Source organism: Carassius carassius, chromosome 50 (genome assembly GCF_963082965.1).
Source record: "Carassius carassius chromosome 50, fCarCar2.1, whole genome shotgun sequence".
NCBI lineage: Eukaryota > Metazoa > Chordata > Actinopteri > Cypriniformes > Cyprinidae > Carassius > Carassius carassius.
The window spans coordinates 21,504,744-21,526,929 of record NC_081804.1 but is presented as its reverse complement, the minus strand read 5'-3'; the positions used below and the strand labels follow the sequence as shown (position 1 = coordinate 21,526,929).

The following is a 22,186-nucleotide window of genomic DNA, read 5'->3' as shown; positions in this document are numbered from 1 at the left end:
ATCAGACTGCCGTGACTTTAGCTGTGTCTCTGCGGCTGCTTTCACTCAGGTCCTGTGAGGGTGAAGCCATTATCAGGCAGAAGGTGGAGCTGATGTTTGACAGGATTCACATGCTGAAGTTCAGTGCGCTGGAGGAGGTGAGAACACATTACACTGCTGCTGTTCTTGTTGAATTCAGGATCTTGTTTTGATAAACAAACTTTCCACAGTTTCATTGGCGTAACTACAACTGCATTAATTATAACTACATTAAATAAAAATATAATGAAATCATTAAAACTTAATGGCATATTGCAATAAGTATGATGAAATGTAAGCATAATTAAATAAAGGTGTGTATTTATTTATTATAAAAATAAAAAGGATATGAAAAAAATCTATATATAATAAATTGTCAATCAATAAATATAAGCATGGTAAAATATATTTGCATCATTCATCATTCCATAAACTATTTTAAAGTTGTATTATATATCTTTATTTAATCTCTCCTTATGCTTGTGAGTTAGCGTTTTGTGAGTTGTTTGATTGATCTGCACTTGTTGAAGATGGAGTGTGCAGCTCCTCTGGAGGAGGTGAATGATCTTACAGACAGAAGGGCGGCGCTAGAGAGACACGCCACTCACTTACAGCAGCAGCTGCAGGAAGCCCAGCAGGTGACGGGTCATATATGAGCTCAATCAGTCAGTCTGTGTGCCGTCTGACATCACCCGTCTCTCTGCAGAGCAACCAGAGTCTGTCTGAGCAGAAGGAGGAGAGAAACGCTGAGCTGAGGAGACTGCAGGAGGCGCTAGAGAGGAGCGAACAGGAGCAGATCATCATCCGCCACAAACTCACAGACTTGGAGAAAGAGCTGCAGACCTCCCTGGACCAGTGAGTAGAGCTCTCTCTCTCTCACACACACACACACACACTTATACGTGTGTGTCTGAGTGTGTGTGATGTGTTCTCCAGACTCCTGCAGGCCAGAAGAGCTCGTGATCAGTGTCGTTCTGATATGAGGGATCTGCAGCAGCAGCTGTCTGACATCCATGATGAGTTAGACAGCACTAAGAGCTGCGAGGCTGGAGAGAGAGACCGGCTGCTGCAGGTATGACCTCTGACCTCTCCAGTTCTCATGGCATGATTTGTGTGAGGTGAAATCCTCTCTGTCCGTCTCTTAGGATCTGTCTCAGCTGCGCGGGGAGTTCGAGGCCCTGCAGCGGGTGCAGGAGGACCAGGAGGAGGCGCTACACCGGCGGGACAAGGAGCTCAGAGCCCTGCAGGGGGCGCTAGAGGAGGAGGTCTCCGCTCACGCCAGAGATGTGGAGGTGCTTCAGCACGAGCACCAGCAGGAGATCCACAGACTCCTGGAGGCCACACAGCAGGCCAAAGAGGCACGTTTCTATATTGTGTTTCATTTCAGTTCACTGGTATTTCATGTAGTTTTGAATGAAAGCTGCCTTGATGTCCCTCCAGAGTGTGGCTCTGCTGGGTCAGAAGGTTCTGGAGGTGGCTGCAGAGAAAGGAGCCGGTCAGATGCTGATCTCAGAGCTGAAGCAGACTAAAGCAGAGCTCCAGCAGAAGATCTGCACTCTGGAGCAGCAGATGTCCTCCCTCCAGCGCCTCATCCAGCAGAAACAGGAGCAGGAGATGCTCCTCACAGCACGTGTGGAGCAGCAGACGGTGAGAATCTGCATGCTCTCCTGTTACAGCTGCTGTATCAACAGTTCAGGTTTCAGTAGCAGCTGTTTCCTGATGTTCAGATGGAGAAACAGAATCTGGAGGAGGAGCTGAAGGAGGTCAGACAGCAGGAGGAGGACATGTGTGGAGCCAACCGAGCCCTGATGAGACACCTGGAGGACACGCAGGTAACCATCTGCCTGTCCGTCTTATTTATTAGGATTAGTCCCTTGAGATCTAACATCTCGTTTTTGAGGGTGTCCCGAAATACAATACATCACAATCACAACAGAGTAACATGAAACACAAATTAACAATACACACACACACACACACACACACACACACACACAAAAGAGGAGGCACCACAAAATTGAAATAACTAGAAACAAATATACAACAAACCCTAAAAAAAAAATATATATATATATATATATGTACTGGTATGTATATATATAAACAGTAACATTTTCAATAAAAAATGTACAAAACAAAGCAAAATATGAAAACAAAGTTTGCTTAAACATCTTAGATGATGTAATAGTTCCAATATCATCAGGTAAATTATTTCAGTCAATTGGTCATAAATAAAGTCATAAAGAATCATGTAATACTGTATTGTTAACTCTAAATTGACTAATTGAATGTCTGTCTAAAGCCCTGAATATGTTTTTAATTTCATATTCATACAACACTGAGAAAGAAATTCTTTTTAATAAGTAGATTTTGCATTTCGTGCTCTTGTCTTACTCAAATTTCTCAACTGCCTATATACTTCCCAATCAGCATTACTTCTTGTCTGACCAAATACTGACCATGCTTTATCCCTTTGTCTAAACAGACAGTTCAGAGTTAATCCAAGGGAGATGATTACCCCTAACCATAATAGGTTTCTAAGGAGTGTGCCTATTAACAATATTAATGAATTCTGTATTTTAAAAAAATCCCAAGCATCTTGTACATTTGGATTTAAATGATATCTATCCCAATTAATAGAAATCAAATAATAAATGAATGTAAGTTAAATTTTTTATATTGTCCGATTTTAATCAATCTAGAAGGGGATTTAGGTATATAATAGAGTGATTGCCTTTAAAAATCTATTAGGAAGTGAAACAAGTATTTAGTTGTTGAATCTGAGTAACACACACTTGCACGTTGTCCTCATTAGCACCAGCAATCTGCTCTAACAAGTTAACTTGATCTCCTAAAGTGCTTAAAGAGTTCTGAATGCTGTTCAAACTACTATGAATGGAGTCCAATTTTTCATCAAAGTTTGTCAGCATGTCAGTCTTTATCTGTTGAATAGCATCCCACAAAGTTTGCATTGTAATATGCCGCTCATCCATTATGACAAAGAGTGAAAAAACTTGCGGGTGTAAACAAACAATTATTTGCTTATTAAAAAATAACTCAAAATGAAAGAAAAACAAACATGTCGATTCACAAAAGGAGATCTTACACACAGAGCTCAAATTGAATCAAGTCTTGTGAGGCGCATTAGTTTGTTCCACAGTTATTACCAAGTGTTCATTAGATGGATTGCCTGAGGGAAGAAACTGTTCCTGTGTCTGGTCGTTCTGGTGCTCAGTGCTCTGTAGCGTCGACCAGATGGCAACAGTTCAAAGAGGGAGTGTGCTGGATGTGAGGGGTCCAGAGTGATTTTAACAGCCCTTTTGCTCACTCTGGATAAGTACAGTTCTTGAATAGATGGGAGAGTTGAACCGATGATTCGCTCAGCAGTCCGGACTACCCTCTGTAGTCTTCTGAGGTCAGATTTAGAAGCTGAGCTGAACCAGACAGTTACTGAAGTGCAGAGGATGGATTCGATGATGGTGGAGTAGAACTGTTTCAGCAGCTCCTGTGGCAGGTTAAACTTCCTCAGCTGGCGAAGGAAGTACAACCTCTGCTGGGCCTTTTTCACAATGGAGTCAATTTGAATGTCCCACTTCAGGTCCTGAGAGATAGTGGTGCCCAGGAACCTGAATGACTCCACTGCAGTCACAGTGCTGTTCATGATGGTGAGTGGGGGGAGTGCAGGGGGGTTTCTCCTGAAGTCCACGATCATCTCCACTGTTTTGAGCGTGTTAAGCTCCAGGTTGTTAAGACTTTAACCTCCTGTCAATAAGCAGACTCGTCACTGTCCTGAATGAGGCTGATGAGTGTGGTGTCGTCTGCAAACTTCAGGAGCTTGACAGAGAGGTCCTTAGATGTGCAATCGTTAGTGTACAGGGAGAAGAGCAGTGGGGAGAGAACGCAGCCCTGGGGAGCTCCGGTGCTGATTGTACGGGCGCTGGATGTGTATTTTCCCAGCCTCACTAGCTGCTGCCTGTCTGTGAGAAAGTGAAAGTGAAGTGACATTCGGCCAAGTATGGTGACCCATACTCAGAATTTGTGCTCTGCATTTAACCCATCCGAAGTGCACACACACAGAGCAGTGAACACACACACACACACACACTGTGAGCACACACCCGGAGCAGTGGGCAGCCATTTATGCTGCAGCGCCCGGGGAGCAGTTGGGGGTTCGATGCCTTGCTCAAGGGCACCTAAGTTGTGGTATTGAAGGTGGAGAGAGCACTGTACATGCACTCCCCCCACCCACAATTCCTGCCGGCCCGAGACTCGAACTCACAACCTTTCGAATGTGAATCCGATTCTCTAACCACCAGGCCACGACTTCCCTGTGAAGTGGATCAACAGGAAGCTGTTGATCCACTGACAGACGGAGGTGGGCACGGAGAGCTGTGTTAGTTTGGGCAGGAGGAGGTTTGGGATGATCGTGTTAAAGGCCGAGCTGAAGTCCACAAACAGGATCCTCACATAAGTCCCCAGTCTGTCTAGGTGTTGCAGAACATAATGCAGTCCAATGTTTACCGCATCGTCCACAGACCTGTTTGCTCTGTAGGCAAACTGAGGAGGATCTAGCAAGGCTCCAGTAATGTCCTTTAGGTGGGCCAGCACCAGTTTTTCAAATTACTTCATGACCAGGATGTTAAAGCCACAGGCCTGTAGTCATTTAGTCCTGTAATTTTGGGTTTCTTTAGGATGGGGATGATGGTGGATTTGAAGCATGAAGGGACTTCGCACAGCTCCAGCGATCTGTTGAAGATCTGTGTGAAGATGGTCAGCACAGGATTTCAGACAGGCTGGTGTAACATGATCTGGGCCTGGTGCTTTTTTCCTTTTCTGCTTCCGGAAGACCTGGCGCACCGCATCCTCACTTATCTGAATTGCAGGTGTGGGGGAGAGAGGGGATGCAGGAGGTATGAATGGTGTGAATGGTTGATTGGAGAGGTGTTCAGGATGGGTTGCAAGAGTTGTGAATGGTGTGAATGGTTGATTGGAGAGGTGTTCAGGGTGGGTTGCAGGAGTTGTGAATAGTGTGAGTGGTTGTTTGGAGAGGTGTTCAGGGTGGGTTGCAGGAGTTGTGAATGGTGTGAGTGGTTGTTTGGAGAGGTGTTCAGGGCGTGTTGCAGGAGTTGTGATTGGTGTGAACGGTTGTGTGGAGAGGTGTTCAGGGCGGGTTGCAGGAGTTCTGAATGGGGTGAACGGTTGTTTGGAGAGGTTTTCAGGATGGGTTGCAGGAGTTGTGAATGGGGTGAACGGTTGTTTGGAGAGGTGTTCAGGGTGGGTTGCAGGAGTTGTGAATGGGGTGAACGGTTGTTTGGAGAGGTGTTCAGGGTGGGTTGCAGGAGTTGTGAATGGTGTGAGTGGTTGTTTGGAGAGGTGTTCAGGATGGGTTGCAGGAGTTGTGAATGGTGTGAGTGGTTGTTTGGAGAGGTGTTCAGGATGGGTTGCAGGAGTTGTGAATGGTGTGAGTGGTTGTTTGGAGAGGTGTTCAGGATGGGTTGCAGGAGTTGTGAATGGTGTGAGTGGTTGTTTGGAGAGGTGTTCAGGATGGGTTGCAGGAGTTGTGAATGGTGTGAGTGGTTGTTTGGAGAGGTGTTCAGGATGGGTTGCAGGAGTTGTGAATGGTGTGAGTGGTTGTTTGGAGAGGTGTTCAGGATGGGTTGCAGGAGTTGTGAATGGTGTGAGTGGTTGTTTGGAGAGGTGTTCAGGATGGGTTGCAGGAGTTGTGAATGGTGTGAGTGGTTGTTTGGAGAGGTGTTCAGGATGGGTTGCAGGAGTTGTGAATGGTGTGAGTGGTTGTTTGGAGAGGTGTTCAGGATGGGTTGCAGGAGTTGTGAATGGTGTGAGTGGTAGTTTGGAGAGGTGTTCAGGGTGGGTTGCAGGAGTTGTGAATGGTGTGAGTGGTTGTTTGGAGAGGTGTTCAGGATGGGTTGCAGGAGTTGTGAATGGGGTAAACGGTTGTTAGGAGAGGTGTTCAGGGTGGGTTGCAGAAGTTGTGAATGGTGTGAATTGTTGTTTGGAGAGGTGTTCAGGGTGGGTTGCAGGAGTTGTGAATGGTGTGAATTGTTGTTTGGAGAGGTGTTCAGGGCGGGTTCAGGAGTTCTGAATGGGGTGAACGGTTGTTTGGAGAGGTTTTCAGGATGGGTTGCAGGAGTTGTGAATGGGGTAAACGGTTGTTTGGAGAGGCGTTCAGGGTGGGTTGCAGGAGTTGTGAATGGTGTGAATTGTTGTTTGGAGAGGTGTTCAGGGTGGGTTGCAGGAGTTGTGAATGGTGTGAACGGTTGTTTGGAGAGGTGTTCAGGGTGGGTTGCAGGAGCTGTGCATGGTGTGAACGGTTGTTTTGAGAGGCGTTCAGGGTGGGTTGCAGGAGTTGTGAATGGTGTGAACGGTTGTGTGGAGAGGTGTCCAGGGTGGGTTGCAGGAGTTGTGAATGGGGTGAATGGTTGTGTGGAGAGGTGTCCAGGGTGGGTTGCAGGAGTTGTGAATGGTGTGAACGGTTGTGTGGAGAGGTGTTCAGGGTGGGTTGCAGGAGTTGTGAATGGGGTGAATGGTTGTGTGGAGAGGTGTTCAGGGTGGGTTGCAGGAGTTGTGAATGGTGTGAACGGTTGTGTGGAGAGGTGTTCAGGATGGGTTGCAGGAGTTGTGAATGGTGTGAATGGTTGTGTGGAGAGGTGTCCAGGGTGGGTTGCAGGAGTTGTGAATGGGGTGAATGGTTGTTTGGAGAGGTGTTCAGGGCGGGCTGCAGGAGTTGTTAATGGTGTGAACGGTTGTTTGGAGAGGTGTTCAGGGTGGGTTGCAGGAGCTGTGCATGGTGTGAACGGTTGTTTTGAGAGGCGTTCAGGGTGGGTTGCAGGAGTTGTGAATGGGGTGAACGGTTGTTTGGAGAGGTGTTCAGGATGGGTTGCAGGAGTTGTGAATGGTGTGAATGGTTGTTTGGAGAGGCGTCAGTGCCGATCCTGACCTCCCTGGGGCCCTAAGCAAAATTCTGCTAAGGGGCCCTCTAACTGACCCGTGACGCCGTGAGCTATGTAAACCATTTGCCATTGCCACACAGTCACACCTGACACTTCAGTGATCCCAATACAATCCTCCCTCCTTTAAACAAAACAGTTGACAATATATAACAACAATATAGAACAGAATGAGGTTCAAACAAACAATATTTATTGAATAGAGTATTTCCTATAGAATATTAAGATAACAAGTGAATATTATTAAGTAAGTGAATATTAATGTAAACATAAATAAGAAGAAAACTAAATTGGAAAAATCATATATCTATATAACTATATATCTATATCTATACATATATATATATATACATATATATATATATATATATATATATATATATATATATATATATATATATATATATATATATATATATATATATATTTATATATATATATATATATAAATTTATATAATTAATATTACTATTGTTGTGGTTGTTGATGATAATAACTATATAATAATAAAATACTCAAAATATATAAAGTCATTTATTATAAATTACATAATCTTACAGAAACAGGAGAGATAAAACTCAGTCCTCATAAAGTCTGTTAAGACGGGGGGCCAATCTGCTGGGTCATTTGGTGGAGCGGCAACTGTTCTATTTGGGTCTGAGCTGCTTGTATCTGCTGCTGGCTGTACACCTCTGGTTGTGCTAGTACTGACTGAGGCTGCCTGTACTTCACCTGGGTCTGTCACTGTGTTCGTACTTTCTGAAGACGGCTGTACTGTATTTGCTGAAGCTGGCTGTTCTGGGTCTGTGCTAGTACTGGCTGAGGCTGGATGTGTATCAACTGAGTCTTTGCTTGTACTGGCTGATGGTCCAGCATCTCCTCTACTGACAAACTTAAGCATAGCACCTGCAAATTATAGATAACTCGTTTTATAAGCTGCATCAGACCCATTCAAACTGGCTCCCAATTTTCTTTTATACATTTTCAAATATAAAATACTATTTATACTATGGCTTGGCTCTTGTAATATTTAACTAGTGAACTAGTTATGCAGATATCAATAATCCCTGTGAGTGATGACATCATTGATATCAAGAATGAACTTTTGTACAAGTTAACATGTAATTCCTGATATCAAAAATAGACATTGGTAGATAAAAATGAAACTAAGTATTACTATTAGCTATTAGTATTAATATTATTAGTATTAGCTATTATTGACTAACTATTAGTAAAAATAATCAAGAATTCACATTGCAAATAGTAAAAAAAATGTAATGCTTGATATCAAAAATGCATAAGCTGTGAATGAATAAAAGCTAAAATGGCTTGCCATAGCATGTTAAAGGTTTTTTTTATTTTTGTAATATATATGGTGAAGCAATTCTTGATTTATGGTTGTTATTATTAACTGAGGGATGTGCATTCACACATTGACCAGTATGTCCAGCTAATCAACATTTTAAATTCAATATAGCCTATAAATCAAGTCAATCACTGTCAAATTATCAATACATTGCTTTCCATCTTGCATAATTAGTGCAGTGCAGTTGTATAGCGTTTTTAACTACACATTGACTGAGACTAGATAATCAGTGTCTTGTTTTAAAAGTATGTATGTATAATGTGCACTTTTGATGAGGAGTGCCATCATTCTCGCCCATATATTGTACAGTCTGTCTGGTCTCCACATATATTTCTGCTTGAAAAATGCGCATTTCATTTCGTGCATGCGCATATGAACGCATGATAACACGCGACGCGGTTATCTTTTCCGAGCTGCAGTAAACAAACACTGTTGCACTTTGTCGTTTATCAAAAACAAACATAATAAATAATTGTATTTTACTCTCACTTTTGTCAGGCACAAAGTGATGCAAGAGATGCACTGCCTGCCTGCCCAGCTAGGTTAGGAAGACCGAAAAAAGACAACAGAAATGCACATAAACTCAAGTATAAACTTTACTTTGCTGACCTCAAACTTAGAGAGGAGAGAAGACAAGTTTACCTGATTGTTGTTCCCGCAGTTCACTTTCATGGGTTTTTTTTTTCCTCTTTTCGTGACCAGAGGATAGTTTCGCTTCATTTTGTCATGGATGTTGTAAACATTAATTGACGGTGACGTGACGCGCTATGACACGAGGAGGAGGCGGGGCCTTGAGTAATTTGCGGGGCCCTACGCAGCTTGCGTAGTGAGCGTATAGGGCTGATCGGCTCTGAGAGGCGTTCAGGGTGGGTTGCAGGAGTTGTGAATGGGGTGAACGGTTGTTTGGAGAGGTGTTCAGGATGGGTTGCAGGATTTGTGAATGGTGTGAATGGTTGTTTGGAGAGGTGTTCAGGGCGGGTTGCAGGAGTTGTGAATGGTGTGAACGGTTGTTTGGAGAGGTGTTCAGGGCGGGTTGCAGGAGTTGTGAATGGTGTGAAGGGTTGTTTGGAGAGGTGTTCAGGGCAGGTTGCAGGAGTTGTGAATGGTGTGAACGGTTGTTTGGAGAGGTGTTCAGGGCGGGTTGCAGGAGTTGTGATTGGTGTGAACGGTTGTTTGGAGAGGCATTCAGGGTGGGTTGCAGGAGTTGTGAATGGTGTGAGTGGTTGTTTGGAGAGGTGTTCAGGATGGGTTGCAGGAGTTGTGAATGGTGTGAATGGTTGTTTGGAGAGGTGTTCAGGATGGGTTGCAGGAGTTGTGAATGGTGTGAATGGTTGTTTGGAGAGGTGTTCAGGATGGGTTGCAGGAGTTGTGATTGGTGTGAACGGTTGTTTGGAGAGGTGTTCAGGGTGGGTTGCAGGAGTTGTGATTGGTGTGAATGGTTGTTTGGAGAGGCATTCAGGGTGGGTTGCAGGAGTTGTGAATGGTGTGAGTGGTTGTTTGGAGAGGTGTTCAGGATGGGTTGCAGGAGTTGTGAATGGTGTGAGTGGTTGTTTGGAGAGGTGTTCAGGGTGGGTTGCAGGAGCTGTGAATGGTGTGAGTGGTTGTTTGGAGAGGTGTTCAGGATGGGTTGCAGGATTTGTGAATGGTGTGAATGGTTGTTTGGAGAGGTGTTCAGGGCGGCTTGCAGGAGTTGTGAATGGTGTGAGTGGTTGTTTGGAGAGGTGTTCAGGATGGGTTGCAGGATTTGTGAATGGTGTGAATGGTTGTTTGGAGAGGTGTTCAGGGCGGCTTGCAGGAGTTGTGAATGGTGTGAACGGTTGTTTGGAAAGGTGTTCAGGGCGGGTTGCAGGAGTTGTGAATGGTGTGAAGGGTTGTTTGGAGAGGTGTTCAGGGCAGGTTGCAGGAGTTGTGAATGGTGTGAACGGTTGTTTGGAGAGGTGTTCAGGGCGGGTTGCAGGAGCTGTGAATGGTGTGAATGGTTGTTTGGAGAGGTGTTCAGGATGGGTTGCAGGAGTTGTGAATGGTGTGAACGGTTGTGTGGAGAGGTGTTCAGGGTGGGTTGCAGGAGTTGTGAATGGTGTGAATGGTTGTGTGGAGAGGTGTTCAGGGTGGGTTGCAGGAGTTGTGAATGGTGTGAAGGGTTGTTTGGAGAGGTGTTCAGGGCAGGTTGCAGGAGTTGTGAATGGTGTGAACGGTTGTTTGGAGAGGTGTTCAGGGCGGGTTGCAGGAGCTGTGAATGGTGTGAATGGTTGTGTGGAGAGGTGTTCAGGGTGGGTTGCAGGAGTTGTGAATGGTGTGAACGGTTGTGTGGAGAGGTGTTCAGGGTGGGTTGCAGGAGTTGTGAATGGTGTGAAGGGTTGTTTGGAGAGGTGTTCAGGGCAGGTTGCAGGAGTTGTGAATGGTGTGAACGGTTGTTTGGAGAGGTGTTCAGGGCGGGTTGCAGGAGCTGTGAATGGTGTGAATGGTTGTTTGGAGAGGTGTTCAGGATGGGTTGCAGGAGTTGTGAATGGTGTGAACGGTTGTGTGGAGAGGTGTTCAGGGTGGGTTGCAGGAGCTGTGAATGGTGTGAACGGTTGTTTGGAGAGGTGTTCAGGGCGGGTTGCAGGAGCTGTGAATGGTGTGAATGGTTGTTTGGAGAGGTGTTCAGGATGGGTTGCAGGAGCTGTGAATGGTGTGAATGGTTGTTTGGAGAGGTGTTCAGGGTGGGTTGCAGGAGTTGTGAATGGTGTGAAGGGTTGTTTGGAGAGGTGTTCAGGGCAGGTTGCAGGAGTTGTGAATGGTGTGAACGGTTGTTTGGAGAGGTGTTCAGGGCGGGTTGCAGGAGTTGTGAATGGTGTGAACGGTTGTGTGGAGAGGTGTTCAGGGTGGGTTGCAGGAGTTGTGAATGGTGTGAACGGTTGTGTGGAGAGGTGTTCAGGGTGGGTTGCAGGAGTTGTGAATGGTGTGAAGGGTTGTTTGGAGAGGTGTTCAGGGCAGGTTGCAGGAGTTGTGAATGGTGTGAACGGTTGTTTGGAGAGGTGTTCAGGGCGGGTTGCAGGAGTTGTGCATGGTGTGAACGGTTGTGTGGAGAGGTGTTCAGGGTTGGTTGCAGGAGTTGTTAATGGTGTGAACGGTTGTTTGGAGAGGTGTTCAGGGTGGGTTGCAGGAGTTGTGAATGGTGTGAATGGTTGTTTGGAGAGGTGTTCAGGATGGGTTGCAGGAGTTGTGAATGGTGTGAACGGTTGTGTGGAGAGGTGTTCAGGGCGGGTTGCAGGAGTTGTGAATGGTGTGAATGGTTGTTTGGAGAGGTGTTCAGGATGGGTTGCAGGAGTTGTGAATGGTGTGAACGGTTGTGTGGAGAGGTGTTCAGGGTGGGTTGCAGGAGCTGTGAATGGTGTGAACGGTTGTTTGGAGAGGTGTTCAGGGCGGGTTGCAGGAGCTGTGAATGGTGTGAATGGTTGTTTGGAGAGGTGTTCAGGATGGGTTGCAGGAGTTGTGAATGGTGTGAACGGTTGTGTGGAGAGGTGTTCAGGGTGGGTTGCAGGAGTTGTGAATGGTGTGAACGGTTGTTTGGAGAGGCATTCAGGGTGGGTTGCAGGAGTTGTGAATGGTGTGAGTGGTTGTTTGGAGAGGTGTTCAGGATGGGTTGCAGGAGTTGTGAATGGTGTGAATGGTTGTTTGGAGAGGTGTTCAGGATGGGTTGCAGGAGTTGTGATTGGTGTGAACGGTTGTTTGGAGAGGTGTTCAGGGCGGGTTGCAGGAGTTGTGAATGGTGTGAACGGTTGTGTGGAGAGGTGTTCAGGGCGGGTTGCAGGAGTTGTGAATGGTGTGCACGGTTGTTTGGAGAGGTGTTCAGGGTGGGTTGCAGGAGTTGTGATTGGTGTGAACGGTTGTTTGGAGAGGTGTTCAGGGTTGGTTGCAGGAGTTGTGATTGGTGTGAACGGTTGTTTGGAGAGGTGTTCAGGGCGGGTTGCAGGAGTTGTGAATGGTGTGAACGGTTGTGTGGAGAGGTGTTCAGGGCGGGTTGCAGGAGTTGTGAATGGTGTGAATGGTAGTTTGGAGAGGTGTTCAGGGTGGGTTGCAGGAGTTGTGAATGGTGTGAACGGTTGTGTGGAGAGGTGTTCAGGGTGGGTTGCAGGAGTTGTTAATGGTGTGAACGGTTGTTTGGAGAGGTGTTCAGGGTGGGTTGCAGGAGTTGTGAATGGTGTGAACGGTTGTTTGGAGAGGTGTTCAGGGTGGGTTGCAGGAGTTGTTAATGGTGTGAACGGTTGTTTGGAGAGGTGTTCAGGGTGGGTTGCAGGAGTTGTGAATGGTGTGAACGGTTGTTTGGAGAGGTGTTCAGGGTGGGTTGCAGGAGTTGTGAATGGTGTGAACGGTTGTTTGGAGAGGTGTTCAGGGTGGGTTGCAGGAGTTGTGAATGGTGTGAACGGTTGTTTGGAGAGGTGTTCAGGGTGGGTTGCAGGAGTTGTGAATGGTGTGAACGGTTGTTTGGAGAGGTGTTCAGGGTGGGTTGCAGGAGTTGTGAATGGTGTGAACGGTTGTTTGGAGAGGTGTTCAGGGTGGGTTGCAGGAGTTGTTAATGGTGTGAATGGTTGTTTGGAGAGGTGTTCAGGGTGGGTTGCAGGAATTGTTAATGGTGTGAATGGTAGTTTGGAGAGGTGTTCAGGGTGGGTTGCAGGAGTTGTGAATGGTGTGAGTGGTTGATTGGAGAGGTGTTCAGGATGGGTTGCAGGAGTTGTGAATGGGGTGAACGGTTGTTTGGAGAGGTGTTCAGGGTGGGTTGCAGGAGCTGTGAATGGTTTGAATGGTAGTTTGGAGAGGTGTTCAGGGTGGGTTGCAGGAGTTGTGAATGGTGTGAGTGGTTGATTGGAGAGGTGTTCAGGATGGGTTGCAGGAGTTGTGAATGGTGTGAATGGTTGATTGGAGAGGTGTTCAGGATGGGTTGCAGGAGTTGTGAATGGTGTGAATGGTTGTTTGGAGAGGTGTTCAGGGTGGGTTGCAGGAATTGTTAATGGTGTGAATGGTTGATTGGAGAGGTGTTCAGGGTGGGTTGCAGGAATTGTTAATGGTGTGAATGGTTGATTGGAGAGGTGTTCAGGGCGTGTTGCAGGAGTTGTGAATGGTGTGAACGGTTGTGTGGAGAGGTGTTCAGGGCGGGTGATGGGTGTTATTTCAAACCTGCAGTAAAACTCGTTCAGATCGTCTGCCAGTCGTTGATTCTCCACAGTGCTGGGGGGTGGTGTCTTGTAGTTGGTATTCTCTTTCAGACTTTTCCACACTGATGCTGAGTCGTTGGAAGTGAACTGAGTCCTTATTTTTTCCAGAATAATTCCTCTTTGCCACTCTGATCTCCTTTTCCAGTGTGTCACTATCATTAGATGGAGTGCCCATGAGCTTCAGTAGAGGGCACTCCAGTCAGGACACCCATTCACCACCAGTTGTCACTTGGACACTAGCACCTCTCAAACTGTTGCACCACACCCGAACTACATTACCCATGAGTCACTGCATCACAATCACCCTGCCACACCTGCACCTCATTCATCAGCCAATTTCCTTGCCACACCTGAACCTCATTTACACACACACATAAAAGCAGCACACTCACTCTCACTCACTGCGAAGTCTTGTTTAGCCAGTTTGACATTTCCGAGCTTTTTCCCTGTGTTTGTTATTCCTGTGTTTTGACCTTTGGACTGTTTATTCCGACTCTGATTCTCCGCTGCCTGGCCCGATCTCTGCTTGTTTCTGGTTACGATTCTGGTTATCCCTGACACACCTGACGCCATTCCTGATCTCTGCCTGTATTACCATTCTGTTTAATAAATGCTGCATATGGATCCGAACGCCTCCGACTCCTTGTTACACAGTGTGTATTTAGCCTGTTTATACAGGACATTGTCCCCCTTCCTGTAAGCATCTTCTTTGGCCTGACGGAGCTTTCTGAGTTTTGCAGTGAACCACGGTTTGTCATTGTTGTAATTTAGTTGAGTCCTGGTACTTTCATAGAAACTGATATAAGATGTCACAGTCTCTGTGAGTTCGTCCAGATCGGTGGAAGCAGCTTCAAAAACACTCCAGTCAGTGAGGTCAAAACAAGATTGTAAATCCTGCTCTGCTTCATTAGTCCATCTTTTTACAGTCCTTAATACAGGTTTAGCTGATTTTAGTTTCTGCCTGTAGGTCGGTATAAGATGAACCAGAAGGTGATCAGAACGTCCCAAAGCTGCCCGTGGAACAGAGTGAAATGCATCCCACTGTTATCCTTTGTGTAACAGTGATCCAATATATTACTGTCTGGTGGGACATGTGATGTGCTGTCTGTATTTTGGCAGTTCAAGGGAGAGATTGGCTTTATTAAAGTCCCCGGGAATGATTAAAACAGAGTCCAGGTGTTGTTGTTCTGTCTCTGTGATCTGATCAGCGAGTTTCTGTAAAGCTGAGCTCACGTGCGCTGGTGGAGGAATGTAAACACTCACCAGAATGAATGAGTGAAACTCCTGTGTCGAATAGAACGGCTTGCAGTTGACAAACAGCATTTCTAGATCAGGACAGCACATCTTCTTTAACACAATAACATCTGTACACCACCATTCATTGATGTAAAAGCATGTCCCGCCGCTACATGATTTCCCCGTTGATTCTGCATTGTGATTCTACAAATCCTTATTTGTCCGAGAGAGCAGAAGGAGTTCGTCAGTTTTGTTAGGTAGAGAGCGGAGATTTGCCAGATGGATGCTAGGCAATGGCGTTCGAAATCCGCGCTTCCTGAGTCTGACGAGCGCTCCTGCTCGCTTCCCCCGTCTGCGCGTCCTGAAGCGCTTGATCAGCGCCGCTGCTTCTCCAATAACAATGTTCAGTAAAACGTCTGTATAATTGAAATCCGGAAAAATATCCTGTGGTGTGTTCTGCCGAATGTTCAGCAGTTCATCCCTGGTGAAACTGATTGCAGGAATATAACTAAAGACAGGACAAACTAACTAAAACACAAAAATAACTGTAGAGCACGTCATGGAGGCAGCCATCCTGTATCGGCGCCAGAGGATATTCTAGGTATTATCAAATTGCCTGAGTTTTGAGAACATAGCGGACGTAGAGGATTATAATGTAAAAGGAGCTCATTCAAATACTGAGGTGCTAAACCATTCAGGGCTTTATAAGTAATAAGCAATATTTTAAAATCTATGCGATGCTTGATAGGGAGCCAGTGCAGTGTTGACAGGACCGGGCTAATATGGTCATACTTCCTGGTTCTAGTAAGAACTCTTGCTGCTGCATTTTGGACTAGCTGTAGTTTGTTTACTAAGCGTGCAGAACAACCACCCAATAAAGCATTACAATAAAAAAATATGCAACGCATACGCACTGCAGATGGAGTATATGTGAAACAGGCGTAAGCCTTTTTTGCACAGGCCTATCTAAAGGGTTAATGGTCCCACCTAGTGATCTACTATAAAAAAATAACAAATGTTACCTCTTCCCAACAGGGAAAACCACCAACAATCAAGAATCTCTCACACACACACATAAACACTCTAATTTGCTGTTATGCTCCATATAACTCCATATACAAGCCAGAAACTAAGCCTTTACAGCCAGAAAGAAGGCATTGCATGAACAATGCAGTCAACTCACTAAGAGTTTTACCTGCAAATGAGCATTGATATCTGCCTTTAGAAAGTGGTTTCCTATCTTTCTGAATATAAGGTGGAGGTCTACCCCTACCCCTACCCAGTGACCGGCATTTTTCCTCTGTATGGCCTATTTTGTGACAGGAATTACAAAACCTGCTATCTTTGCCACAGGGTTGTTTGCTGTGTTCTCCTGAAGTTTGAGGATTTTCCTGACTCTCTAATGCTTCCTTTACACCAGGGTTCCTCAATTAGTTTTCGCCGAGGGACGAATTCTGCCAACAATACCAAGCCAAGGGTAATTGACCTATATATATTTATAAATCATTATTACAATTATTATATTATTGTCGCGTTTGTTAAAATAATAAAAAAATGGTCACACGATAAATATTCAGACCCCCCCCCCCCCCAGTATTCTGTTTTATTAAAACAATTATGAACATTTTTGCATTTAGATACAGAAGAACTTTGCCTGTTGAATGTTAAAAACAAATGAACAAACAAAAGATTTGTATCTCCATGTCTGCCGTGCAAATCAACTGTTCCTGCTCATCTCTTGACTGAATATCTTCTCTCCACTTTCCCATTTCACAGATTTAATTATTAGATCTGTCAGCATTAATATTTTATTCTTAGATTTTTTGGGGGATCAAACTGTAACATTGTGTGTCCCAACCAGACGTGATGCGATGAAAAGCATCTTTTCCATGTAGTTTTTGCTCTAACCACCCGCAATAGTGACACTTGACCATAAGCCACACGAAATTATGTTTTAGAAATGTTTTTTATTTTCTGCGACCTCGCGGCAGGAACAACATATGACAGTGAAAATCTTAGGTAATGATTATGTGCTTTATTCAATGTTAAATGTGTCTAATGTAAGTTTGAATATTATTTTGTGTGATCTATATAGTCATAGTGAAAGCAACAATAGATATTTTACCTCAGATCTTGAAAATAAATTAGGCTAAAACAAACTTACGTTAAAACTGTGAACTCACTGCGAACCAACATCCATAACAAAGATCCATAACAAAGATGGTATCACTCACTCACTTAAAACTGTTCAATCCATTTACATTTGAATCATCTATTTTCAGTGTCCAATTTTCTTTATTTCACACTTGCCATGTTTTTGCTGTCACATCGTAGCCTATATCTATACTGGATGTGACAAAGCATTGCAAATCGTGTATCAGCACGTCAAAAATAGAACGAGTCAGCAGTATTCTGTCTGGGATTTGTCACACCGCGCTGTGCTGCATCCAGTGTAGACAGCATCACTGATTATAATAAGTTCTGTTGTATTTTGCTGGGTCGTGCCATGCTGCTGATGTCCGGTGTACACACAATGTAAGTCAATGTGGCTTTCTGATGCTGCGTTTGAATTTTCATGCCACATTATTTGATATTAGCGTGGGCCAAACATTTTTCTCTGTCCTGCAGGCCACCTATTGAGGGACCCTGCTTTACACCATGCATTCTGGCCCACGACTCGCTATTATGCTATTATGGTGCTGCATCATCAGATGCCATCATCATTTGAGCAGTGGCAAATGCTTCCTCTGAACAAATCATTCTGGAGTCAGCACAGCAAGTCACATCTTCTAAGAAGTAAACATGCTTTTTAGCCCCATCGCTGTTAAGGATTTTGGGAAACATGGACTTGTGAGCATTTAGCTCATTTACACGTAGCCGTGTACAGCTTATGATGTTTAAAGCCCCAATTATTTCACCATGTTTTGATTTCTTTCGATATTTGCCAATCATGTCCCACCTTTCGGACATTTCATCATCTGAACTTCTAGTATCAATATATTCTTTTTTGAGTTTGCACAAAGTAGGCTCAAGTTTTTTGCTCCATAAAGCAAACAGTGCATCACTTTTTTAGAGGTTTTCCCTTCCATCACTGAGGAGATAATCAGAATTTTGTCGGATTGTATAGTAATGTGAATACTGAAGCTACTTACAACCTTCTAATTTTAATATCATACAAAATAGAGAATGAAAACATACTTACCCACTCCGTGGTCAGAAGGCCAGCTTTAATCCATTAACGGAAAAGTTATCAGTGTGATGATATTTCTAATCTTTTACCACCCACTGCCACTTATACAAACAATGGAAATAAGTGCAGTTAGAATAGATAAATATGTGGGAGAGCATTGCTATTAAGTGACTATTTTGTATTGCAATAGGTAGCCTTTCAAAAGTTAATATTGTATCAAGACTAGTTAGCACATAATTTATAATTTAAATGGTTTAATAATTTTTTTTATGTTTACACTAATTGGTAACAAAATAGATGAAGGATGGTCAAACATAGACAATTGTATCCAACATGTATGTACCGAGAGAGAGAGAGGGAGAAAAAGATGGAGAAAAATAGGGAGGGAGGGCAGAGCACCAAGAAGAGAGTGCCAGAAAAGGGGTAGCAAAGAAAAGAGTCTGCAAAGAAAAAGAGACAGAGCAACAGTTACACACTTCTTTTATCCCTTCCTTGATCATGTGATTAAAAACCAAATGTGGGACATTCAAACTGGCCAATCAGCAGATTACAGCTTCACCCACTGGACAAAAGGTGTGACAATTAGCAGACCCATGATGTATACACATGTCGGACTACAATCCTTGATCCTAATTAGCACTTCTGTGCCTTCAGGAATGCCAAATGGCCCTTTTGTTGCTCAAGATAGGTTTGAGACAGGAAAATAGAAGTCTTGGATTATTTTTGACCCCACATCCTCATCCAGTTTTTTATATCGACTATGCAATCCATTAGTTTTTCAAATTGGTATGTTTCAGCAGGCTGCAAAGAAATATAGAGCTGAGTGTCATCAGCATAACAGTGAAAGCTAACACCATGTTTCCTGATGATATCTCCCAAGGGTAACATATAAAGCGTGAAGAATAATGGCCCTAGTACTGATCCTTGAGGTACTCCATACTTTGACTTCAATGCTGCTGCTATCTCAAATCCATTCCACTTGGCTCTTTTTATAGTCCATATAAATTAAACTAAATTCTGTGTTTTCACTTCTCACACTTGCTGCACTTCTGCGATACCAGTGGAACCTGCAGGTGTACAGCTGTATGCACTGTGTGTACCATGAGTGCTTCGGCTGACCTGATCCCATATTTCTGTCGAGTGAACTAGCCATGCCGCTAAATATGGATTAATCATTATTTTGAGTCATATGAATCATATGAAGCGTTCCTCCATCAATAAAACAAACAGTATCAAGATGCTTAAGAACAAACATAACAAACAGTGCTGGATGAAGTAGATTTAACTCTAAACGCAGTAAAACCAGTTGTAAATGGAAACCTTTTACGTTCTCTACAGCGCAAACAGAAATATGAATTGGGTAGCTTGTTAGATCTGTTTCGCCAATGTTAGTATTACAGCTTCATCTTTAGGACCTCCGTAAAACCAGACCTGAAGGGAATTGTGGGTATTTGGTATAAAACAGTAGACAGCACATTCTCTCTCTCACACAAGATATTTACAGGTAAGGGACTAAAATAAAAAAAACACGCTCTTTCTCTTCCTCTCTGTCACAGTGCCTACAAATAACTGAAACAAAAGGCTACATACTAAGAGGCTAAAGTTGAGAAAATTAAGCTGTCATGAATAAGTGGTCATTCACAGACAGCAGGCTATTTGAAGTTTATTTTTTTCAATCTTAAATATCCACCTCATCAGCATTGTTTTGTTCTCTTTTGTTGTATAACAGCTGTGAGCATGCTGTTGGATGTATTTGATCATTTTGTTGAAGTTTGCTGTGTTGCCATTTTTAAAAGGTTTAAAACACGTGACGCCTTCATTTTGCTCAGGGTTGCTGTCACCGATCGTTTGGTCCTCAAGACTTAATGACATGTGTAAAAGTTACATTCTCAAGATATTGAATTTAACTGAACAATTAATTACTGTTTTTGACCAAAAAATAAAAATAAAGTCTGTGTGCATCCTGAAAATGTCGCAGGATCCCTTGCGCGACACAACAAGGTAAAAAAAGCATCATAGCATAACATGCTCAGGTGGGTCTGTGTGCTCAAATACTGTCACTAAACAAGCTGCTCTTTAAATGAATCTTCATCATTTGTTCGCCTGTTGCTTTTAAAGGCATCATATAGTCTTTGTTGCAGCACTGAATTACAGTTATACTTACACTATGTTGTTAATGCTAAAAAAAATTGGGGGGAGGACCCACCCACATCTTTTTTTTTTTGCTTCTGATGCCCATGGCTGCGTGCTTTCCTCTGAATAACGAAATAAACACAGCAAAAATAACAGCGGTGAGAAAGCAGCAGTTCAGAAAGCATCTGATCATAGCGATGTGATGTTTGCACCAGCTCTGCATTCAGTAAAGTCACGTTTATTTATATAGCACTTTATACAATAGATTGATTTACAATTGCAACTCGTTTTTCTGTTACAAAATATCTTTCCAGTGTGGGTCTTTTTATTAGTCAATGCAAAGAAGAAAAAAAAAATATTATTACGTTAAAGTCACAGTTTGGTTTGCAGAGATTAAAGCTTAATCTATCTCAGGGCTGTTTTGAGTATTATAAGACTATAATGTAATGTAGTGATAATGTTGTGAATAAAATTGATCCAAAACTAAAATGTCTTATCACTTACCATTATTTGTTCCATAGTCGTATGACTTACAAAAAGTGATGTATGATGTAACAGAATGATGAGTTTCTTTGTCATACTGTTTAAATGGTGAATGAGTGAAAGTCTCTGTCCGTCATCTCATTTTGTATGCCAATATATATTTTTTTGTATTGTAAAAAATAATTGTATAATAATTGTAAATGTACAATAATAATACAATTGTTTGATGTTTTTAAAATCCGAAGTGATTACCTTGTTTATTTATTAGTTAGAATATGTGTAACTCATTATTTTAACTCATTGTAAAAGCTGAATAATTGATCAAACTTACTGAATAATCAGTGAAATAATTGGCGATTAGTTGTTCTAATAATCGTTAGACAAATTGATTATCAAAATAATTGTTTGTTGCAGCCATAAATTCATTTCATAATTGATGAACTTTGCAAAGTTATCAACCTGAACTGAATCAATAGCCCTGTTTCCACTGTCGAGCTTAAAGCGGGTGTGCAAGTGCGTGCCAGGGCCAGTCGCGTTTCCACTGTCACTTCTGGGGCTTGATCGTGCCTCGCCGGGGCTTCCTCTGGGCCAACGGCCAGGGTTTTTTGGCCCGATGAAAACCTTGGGCCAAAGCGGGCCAAGTATAGGTCTCTGCAGGAAAGTAATGGGAGTTACCAGATCAGGGTGTTTACCATGATACCTGATTGGTTGACGTATTAGTGACGTTAGGTTCAGGGGTGGGATTGGGTAGGGGGTATCATTTAGATTGCATGATTTAGAAACACCCAGCAGTTTGAAAACACCCACAAGGTGATAAACGCCCAGAGGAGTGATTCTGAACAAAGGCGGAGTTTCTCCGCGTCTGGAGATCGTCAGCACAGATCATTACAGAAAGTATTAAAGTATTAAAGACTTTTTAAAATAAGCTGAGCTCAAAACTCACTTTCAGTCATCAGCGAATGTTTGAAATAACATAATCCGATGTAGATTATAATCACTAAACAAGGCAGAAATATTTATAAGCAATGTAAAAGACTGCACGCTAAACATTAACATTACCATAGTAAACATGGTAAATATGACCACTTGGAGAAATCAGTTATTCTCTCTCACAATCATATATTTATTTAGTAACTTTTATTATCTGTCATAAGTCTCATCTCGAGAGTTTAGCTCCACGTAGCCTATCATAGAAATATAATAATGTTTTATGTTTGGGAGCTTTTATAAAAATAGAGATATTATCATTCATTCTAAACGTGATGGCTACTGTGGCTCCAAATAAACAGAAAACAGACTCGACTGAATAAGCAGGCTATTTTCACAAGCGTTAAAAATAAATAAATAAAATAGAAATAAGTGTATTTATGTGTGATTAATTTTGAGTCCTGATAAATTAATTCATTATGATCAATGTATCACGTATTCTATAGTTAAAACATCGATGCTTTTGAATAGGAATATATAACAAAGCATGTAAACAAACGGCCGCTTTTATCATGTCACCTTTTGTGATCGCACATGTTCCATTGATTTATTTCTTAGTTTTTTGATAATTCTCTTTGTTGCTGACATGATGGGGTTTCGTGACGTTGTT

At 43.2% G+C, this 22,186-nt stretch overlaps 1 protein-coding gene across 1 annotated transcript in view; it reads left to right on the top strand.

Moving 5' to 3' along the window:
* Positions 1-22,186, top strand: part of LOC132133380 (cingulin-like protein 1) — a 76,396-nt gene that overhangs the window by 1,359 nt on the left and 52,851 nt on the right. Inside the window, exons 3-9 of the mRNA XM_059546168.1 lie at positions 50-137; positions 549-656; positions 725-873; positions 955-1,090; positions 1,164-1,376; positions 1,459-1,665; positions 1,746-1,850. Of these exons, the coding sequence (XP_059402151.1) occupies positions 50-137; positions 549-656; positions 725-873; positions 955-1,090; positions 1,164-1,376; positions 1,459-1,665; positions 1,746-1,850 (1,006 nt within the window). The remainder of the gene's footprint in view (positions 1-49; positions 138-548; positions 657-724; positions 874-954; positions 1,091-1,163; positions 1,377-1,458; positions 1,666-1,745; positions 1,851-22,186) is intronic.